The 8,522-nt window shown below is 40.9% G+C and overlaps 1 protein-coding gene and 1 long non-coding RNA gene across 3 annotated transcripts in view; one reads left to right on the plus strand and one right to left on the minus strand.

The window, feature by feature from the left end:
• The window catches only part of MYO16 (myosin XVI), a 655,611-nt gene that overhangs the window by 44,565 nt on the left and 602,524 nt on the right, over positions 1 to 8,522 (minus strand). For both annotated transcript variants that reach the window (XM_011966244.1, XM_011966243.1), the window contains exon 33: positions 6,928 to 7,086. In XM_011966244.1, the coding sequence (XP_011821634.1) occupies positions 6,928 to 7,086 (159 nt within the window). The remainder of the gene's footprint in view (positions 1 to 6,927; positions 7,087 to 8,522) is intronic.
• LOC105529163 lies at positions 4,690 to 8,081 on the plus strand. The gene is made up of 3 exons (XR_001004464.1): positions 4,690 to 4,985; positions 5,283 to 5,359; positions 7,897 to 8,081. It is a non-coding gene; the product is annotated as an uncharacterized LOC105529163 (long non-coding RNA).

Here is an 8,522-nt window from a genome sequence, read left to right on the forward strand (position 1 = left end):
TTTTTTTAAATTGCAGAATTGTAGCAACTGTGTCCGGAATTGGTGGGTTCTTGGTCTTGCTGACTTCAGGAATGAAGCCGTGGACCCTCGCAGTGAGTGTAACAGTTCTTAAAGATGGTGTGTCCAGAGTTTGTTCCTTCAGACGTTCAGACGTGTCTGGAGCTTCTTCCTTCTGGTGGGTTCGTGGTCTCGCTGTCAGGAGTGAAGCTGCAGACATTCATCGTAAAGGCAGCGCGTCTGGAGTTGTTCGTTCTTCCCGGTGGGTTTGTGGTGCCGCTGGCTTCAGGAGTCAAGTGGCAGACCTTCGCGGTCAGTGTTACAGTTCATAACAGCAGCATGAACCAAAACAGCAGCAACAAGATTTATTGCAAACAGGGAAAGAACCAAGCCTCCTCAACGTAGGAGAGGATCCTAGCGGGTTGCCCCTACTGGCGCCAGCAGCCTGCTTTTATTCCCTTATCTGGCCACACCCACATCCTGCTGATTGGTCCATTTTACAGAGAGCTGATGGGTCCGTTTTGACAGGCGGCTGACTGGTGCCTTTACAATTCTTGAGCTAGACACAGAGTCACAGAGTGCTAGTTAGCTACAGAATTAGCTAGATACAGAGTACCAATTGGTGCGTTTACAAACCCTGAGCTAGACACAGAGTGCTGATTGGTGCATTTACAATCCTTGAGCTAGACACAGAGTCGCAGAGTGCTAGTTCTCCAAGTCTCCACTAGGTTAGCTAGATACAGAATACCAATTGGTGTATTCACAAACCTGGAGATAGACACAGAGTGCTGATTGGTATATTTACAAACACTGAGCTAGACGCAGAATGCTGATTGGTGCACATACGATCCTCCGGCTAGATATAAAAGTTCTCTAAGTCCCCAGCTGGCTTCACCCAGTGAATCATGCACCAGGGCTGCAGGCAGAGCAGCCCGTCAGTCCTGAGCTGCCCCTACACTCTTCAGCCCTTGGGCTGTCGATGGGACCGGGTGCCACGGAGCAGGGGGTGGTGCCCCTGGGGGAGGCTCAGGCAGCGTGGGAGCCCACTGCAGGGGGAGGAGCTCAGACATGGTGGGCTGCAGGTCCCAAGCCCTGTCCCGCAGGGAGGCAGCTAGTAGGCCTGTGCCAGCGGGCTGACACTGCTGGGTGACCCAGTGCAACCTCTGCAGCTGCTGGCCCGGGTGCTAAGCCCCTCACTGCCCTGGGTTGGCGGCAACTGCTGGCTGCTCCCTGTGCAGAGCCCACGGAGCCCACGCCCGCTCCCGTGGGAACTCGCACTAGCTCGCAAGCGCGGCCGGCAGCCCAGGTTCCCACCGGCGCCTCTCTCTCCACACCTCCTCACAAGCAGAGGGAGGAGGCTCTGGCCTCAGCCAGCCCAGAGAGGGGCTCCCACGGTGCCGTGGCAGGCTGAAGGCCTCCTCAAGCACCGCCAGAGTGGAAGCTGAGGCGGGAGGCCGAGGAGGTGCTGAGAGTAAGGGCTGCTAGCACATTGTCACCTCTCACAACCACACAAAGAAAATAAAGAAATACAACACTGGCAGCTCTGCAGAAGCTCCTGTGGTCATCTCTCCAAAGATGCTGGCCTTCTCCTCCGAATGAAATCGCCGTCCTCACTTTGTGGCCGTTGGTTCTCTGAGCACCTCTTCCTTGTCAGGCAGGTCTGTAATTCTAGAGTGTGTGTGGTAGCATCGTCCTGGAGTCTTAAGTTACATTTCTCTAGTTACTAACGAGGTTGGAATCCATTAAAAATGTTTTTCTAAGTCATATTCGCGTATTCTGTCCAATTTTCTTTTAAGCTGTCTTTTGTTTTTGATTTAAATAAACGTTGAATATTAGCCTTTGTTGGGTAAATGTGTTGAAAATATTTTCTCCCTATTTATGTTATTTTTTCCTTTTTCTTTATGGTTAAAACTTTTGTGTCTTGCTTAAGAAGGCCGTCTTTCCTTTTACGAAGAAAGAACTATTGTTTCTTCTATCCATCTTATTATTTGACATTTGACATACAGCTCTATAATCTATCAGGAATTGTTTTGTGTGTATAGCATTAGGCAGGGTCAAGTTTCACTGTTTGCCTCACATGGATAGCAATCAATTATTCTTCCCCAGTGCCCTAACATGCCAATTTTGTCATAAATTAAGTGGCTAATTATGCAAGCTGGAGTAATATTATGTTCTTTCTCCTTCTTCCTTCCTGTTCTCTGAAAGTGTTTATGTGACATTGGAGTTATTTCATCCTTAGAATTTTGGAAAAATCTAGTAGAGAAACCATCCGATTCTGGAGCTTTCCTTGCAGGAAGGCATTCAATTACAAATTGCATTAATTTAACATTTACAGTGTTATTTAGCTTTCCTACTTCTTTTGTCCATTTTCTTTAGTTCTATTTTTCCTTTTTTTGAGAATGTATTCATGTACATTTGCAAATTTATCTTGGCGTAAAACTGTTTGTAATATTCTCTTATTTTTAATTTCAGCCAGATCTGTATTGATGTCCTCTTTTCAATCTAAAATCTGTTTTTTGTGTCCATTTTCTCTATTTCTCTATCCCATTGCAAGAAAATTTTCAATCTTACTAATGTTTTCAAAGATAATTTTTTAAAAGATAAACTTTCTCTTTCCTTCCTTTCTATCCCTTTACATTATTTTATTTGTTTTATATTTCAATAACTTGTATTCTTATTATCACTATCGTATCTTTCCTTCTATTTTCGTAGTATTTAGTTTTTGTTCTGTTTCTAATTTCTAGATACTTTTAACACTTGTTGTATTTGTTCTCTTGTGATGCAAATGTTTGAAGCCATACATTTCCATTTCTTAAGAGATCTTTTGTAGCAACATGGATGGAACTGGAGGCCATTATCTTAGGTGATATAACTAAGACACTGAAAGACAAATGCTGCGTGTTCTCACTTATAAGTGGGAGCTAAATAACGTGTACACTTGAGCATAGAGTGTGGAATAATAGACACTGGAGACTCAGAAGGTGGCAAGGTGGGAGGATGGGATGGAGTGAAGCACATGAAACGACTTAATCAGTACAATATATATTATTCAGTTGATGTGGACACTAAAAGCCCAGCCATGGCCACAATGCCGTACAGCCACATACTGACCATACTGACACTGCATCTGAACCCCTTCCATTCATACACAAAAGACATTAGTCATGTCCTAAAACTTCTGTTTTCATATTTGCATTGTCATTAGTTAAAATGTTTGGGTTTTGAATTTATTTTGTGATTTCTTCTTGAATATTAGAGGTTTTTTTTTTTGTTTTGCTTTGTTTTTTTTAGATGAAGTCTGGCCCTGTTGCCCAGGCTGGAGTGCAGTGGCACGATCTCAGCTCACTGCCAACTCCACCCCCTGGGATGAAGAGATTCTCCTACCTCAGTTTCCCGAGTAGCTGGGATTAAAGGCATGTACCACCACACCCAGCTGATTTTTGTATTTTTAGTAGAGATGGGGTTTCACCATGTTGGCCAGGCTGGTCTTGAACTTCTGACCTCAGTGATCTGCCTGCCTCGGCCTCCCAAAGTGCTGGGATTGCAGGCGTGAGCCACCGCGCCGGGTCTAGAGATGTAATTTTTGACATGCAAATATATGAGCACTGTTTTTGCTGCTTTTTAAATATTTGCACGTTATATCTTTTTCTTTTCTATCCTTTGGCATTTAATGTTTCAGAATCCTTATGTTTTACTGTTTTCAGAAATCTTAGTTTTTAAAATATTCTGTTAATCATTTTTCATATAAATTTACATTAAATGAGTCTTTTAAAATTTATTTTAATTAAATAAGGTTTATTTTCATATGTGCTTTTATATCTACTGTCTCAGAACTTTCTACTTGCCCTATTTTTCCTATTTTACCCCTTTTTTTCATCTTTGGAGTTGACTTTTTATGATTTTATCTTTCTGTCTTTACTGGTTTGGAAATTATCTACCCCACCAATATTCTTTCAGGGGTTACCTTTGAGGTTACAACTGGCAAGGTAGGTTTATCAGTATACAATATTTAATACTATTTTACCCCTCCCATTTTTACTTGCCTTTTTAGTTATTCTTTATTCTTTCCTTTATCTGTAAGCATTCTGAGTCTGTCAATGTTTAATTCTTTTCATTTTAATTTTTTTTCCTAAAAATATCCTTAACTCCCTTTCATTATTACAGGAATTTTTGGGGGGCAGTTATTTTATTTGAGCATGTTGACTATGTTATTTCATTGTCTTTGGACTTCAGTTGCTGCTTTTTGAAGGTAGTACATATTTTTACCTCTATTTGGTCTTTATTTTATAGGTGTTTTACTATGATACACACCTAGGAAAGTTTTATGTATCCTACTCGGGCTTTGCAAAGATTTTTGTTTCATTTCTACAACAGTTGGATTGATTATGGTGTAATTTAGAGATAGTGAGATTCACCTTTTTTAGACATACAAATCTGTGCATCTACAGAGACATGAATCCTCCCGGTTGTCTATAACAACACATGTCCTTCTGAACTTCATCTGCTGCCATTATGCCCGGCCTCCAGCAACCACTCAACTGTTTTCTGTCTCCACAGCTTTGCTTTTCCCCAAATGTCATATAAGCAGGATCACACTTAGTCTTTTGACTTTTTTTTTTTTTTACCTCAACACAATGTTTTAGCCATCCCTTTTGATGCTCGTTACAGTTGATCACTCTTATTTATTGCAGACTTCATCCATGTGCTAGTCTGGCCTGTGAGATGCTGGTGAGCTCACCTCCAGGCACTCACGGACTCCCCACCCATTGAGTGTGGCCTGGATTTAGTGACTCCATCAAATGTGACAGAGTGCTGGGGTGTCACTTTCAAGACTGGGTTATGTGAAGACTGCAGCCTCCATCTGGGGTGCTGTCTCTTGGATTGCTTGCCCAGGGGTGTGGGGAGAGCTGCCGTGCTGGGAGGCTGCCCTGTGGAGAGGCCCATGTGAGTTGACTTGGATGTGAACCTTCTGCGGCCTGCCAATAGCCATCTGAGTGACCTTGAAAATGGATCAGCCTTCAAGATGACTGTGGTCTTGGCTGACAGCTTGATTGCTGTCTCACAAGGGACCTTAAACCAAAGGCACCCTGCTAAGCCACACACAGCTTCCTGGCCCACAGAAACTATGAAATAATAACCATTTCTTACATAAGCCTCCAAGTGTTGGGAGTAATATTTTGCACAGTGATGGATCACTAATACAAGCCAGTCACCAGTTGAAAGACACTGAATTTATTTCCAGTTTTATGTGATTATGAATAATATCACCATATGCATTTGCATACAGGTGTTTATGTGAACACTGCTGTCATTTCTCTTGGGAAGATACTGAGGAGTCAGACTGCTGGATCTCATGAAGAATGTATGTTGAACGTTATAAAAATCTGCCAACTTAAATCCATTTCCTGATGCTCTTTCGTCAGTGTTGGGAGAGGCTCTAACATTTCTCACCAAGTCTTTCTTCTGCTCATGCACTTCCTCTTCTTTCCCTAAGACTTCAGTCATCCTTCTCATTGTCCTTTATATCTCTAAACCATTGTCCAGAGTTTCCAGTCTTCTGTTTTGCTTCAGTCTGTTTCGTTCTGGAGATTTTCTGAGTTATCTTCCACTTCCCCAGTTATTTTTTGTTTGTTTTGTTTTGTTTTTCAACAACTATATCTAACTAAGTTTAACTTTATCCTCTGTTGTACTCAATTTTATTACAGCATTTTCCAATTCAGAATTTCCATTTGATGATTTCCTTATAGTTTCCCATTTCTGCTGAAATTCTCGTTTTATTTTGTGGGGGGCTCAGTAAACATACTTATTTTAAGGCATGTGTCTTTGAATTCCAATCTTTTGAATCCCTGTGGACATATTGCAATTGACATATGTCTCGGCTTGTAATTTTTCAACTTATTTTGTGTGCTCCTATGCCTGGTTATTTCTAACTGTGTTGGACTTTGCATTTGAAAAATGGTTTCTAAGAATGTTCTGAAGCCTGGTATGCTATTACTACCCTTTGGGGTAGATTTACACGTGTTTCTCCCAGGTACCTGTAGGCCTGGTTGCTTCTGGGCAACTCAACATGGCTCTTGGTTCTGGTTCACTCTGACTTTTGGGAAGAACACTTGAAGGCCCCACCCCAAGGCCTTGGTGGGGCCACGACTCAGTTTCTTGCCCTGTAATCTGAGAAGGCAGTCAGAAGCACAACTCGACTTCTTAGCTGCCTTCACCAAACAATGTGGGCACCCCTTTGTCCCCATGAGCCAAGCCTCAAGTGTGGGCTTCCTTGCTTCAGCTCACCTTGCACCCCACTCCCAGGTCTTCAGCTGCTTCCCAGAATTTCAGCATCGTGATGGTTCTCCCATGCCTCTAATTAGACTAAACAAACATGTTTTTTCCAACCATGCAGGAGCCTCTCAGGAATAGTTGGTCTGAATCTTCCCATCAGTTATTCCCAGAAGCCTTTGTCTTCTTTTATTTGTGAGAGAAAATACTTGCATGATCCTCAGCTTTTGTACTTGCAACCAAGCCACTTTCTAAATGTGGCACTCATTGATGTACGTAAAATACCTGAAGCCAGTCTGGCACTTACCATTTCTTTAATATTATTTTCCTTCACATTTCTTAGTTTCCAGAATAATTTTTAATTAAAAATATTGGTAGATAATCCATTGCCGCCTTCTGCTCAGTATACTAATTTTAGACCAATTAGATTAATACTCCATAAAATTTCAGAAAAGTCAACAAAGAGTGAATACAACTCCAATTCTTTAACTGAAGCAATCATATGCTGACAACAATACCTGCAGGAGAGTTTCATGGTTTATTTTCTATTTTCCGGTTCTTAACCCTTCTTCATTTTCATATGTTAAATCCATTCCTCCTAGAAAGTTGATACAGCCTAAAACTTCTATCCATTTACTTCTGAGTTTAAAAAGTGCTTACCGTTTGAGATGGAATTTCCATTTTCAGCAGTGATAGCACTAGATAGTGAATTAGATAACTGAATTCCATGGTTATTTGCATTTCTATCTTGAGTCTCGGAAGTAATTTCTGATGTACTAGGGTCATCCCGACTACTTAGGTTCATGTTAGTTTCAAAACCTAAAATAAATTTTAGAAAACATCATTATTTTCTGATGACATGTACTGAATACACCGAATAAAACATTTGGAGAAAATAATAAAACATCAAATCAAACATTCATGACATTTAAAATAATAATAATCTTTAATCAAATTTGTGGCCTACATAATATTCACCAAATTTTGCCACAACACTGTTAAACAAAAGGGAAAGTGTTAAGTGGTACAAATAATTTGTTGCATTCAACCCTATTTATAAAGAATTTTTGATGTCACAGATCAAATAACTTGTCATTATAGTATTGCCTATCATGAGAAAGCAATGAGTTCATGTTTCAGGAGTTTTCTGAATTATTAAATTTAAATAAATTTAGGCAATCTTATAGCTTTGGAAAAAATAAGAAACACTTGAGTGAAAGAAACACTATGGTGCTATTTTCAACATCACTATAAACATTTTTAGTGTCCATATTGGAATACTAAACTTCAATACTCAACTTCTGCATTCTGCACACTAAGATAATTACTTAAATATGTAATGCATGTCCTATATTAAGTGTTTTGAGAGGTGGGAACACAGAAGCCACTGTCCAAATTCCACTGAAGGGCCTAATGAAGACTTTTAAAAGTGACGTAGTATTAATAAAGCAAAACACAGCAAATGCTTGCTCTTTGGAGCAATATCTAACAGAGGTAGGTTTCCCCATGGTCACTGCATTACCCTTAGGCACACAATCAGACTTTGCAAATCAGGCACGACTGTCCATCAAGGGGTCAGACATCCCCCCATCACCACCTCTGCCAGGTTTCCTTTCTCAGACTGCACAGGTGCACCTGGGATTGGCTCTTGCTTCCCAAGGAACCTCAAAAAAGCTGCAACCTATTGGAGACTTTTGATTCAGCATCAGGGATATGTGTGAGACTGGTTCTTTTCTGTTGGGACACAGTTGATTCTGACTGTCTTAAAGTTAGGCCTTTCTAAAGATTTAGGCTAACAAATTATTTGAATGGGACAACACGCATCATTTGCTTTGTTATACTTTAAATATGGCAGAACAGTGTTTTACCACCCCAATCCCAATCACCAGTACTTCCATAGGCAGACATGTTATCCCTATTTTGCTGAAGAAGGAATTAGGGTTACTCAGTCATGCAGCTGAAAAGAGACAGAATGGAACTTTAACGTGTATGTTCTGATTATTATTCAGTCTTTATTTTTCATTAAAAGAGAAATTGGATTATGTCTTTTCCATGCTGAAAACTTTTGGATAAACTGCTGTTGGTTACAATCTACAGAAAGAAGGTAGGAAGGAGACAAGGAGGGAAGGAGGGAGGAAGACAGGAAAACAATGGAAGGAAGGAAAAAAGGAAAGAAGGGAGGGAGGGATGGAGGGAGAGGGGAGGGAAGGAAGGAAGGAGGGAGGGAGGGAAGGAAGGAAGGAAGGAAGGAAGGA

The sequence above is a fragment of the Mandrillus leucophaeus genome, unplaced genomic scaffold (genome assembly GCF_000951045.1).
Source record: "Mandrillus leucophaeus isolate KB7577 unplaced genomic scaffold, Mleu.le_1.0 Scaffold750, whole genome shotgun sequence".
Taxonomy (NCBI): Eukaryota; Metazoa; Chordata; class Mammalia; order Primates; family Cercopithecidae; genus Mandrillus; species Mandrillus leucophaeus.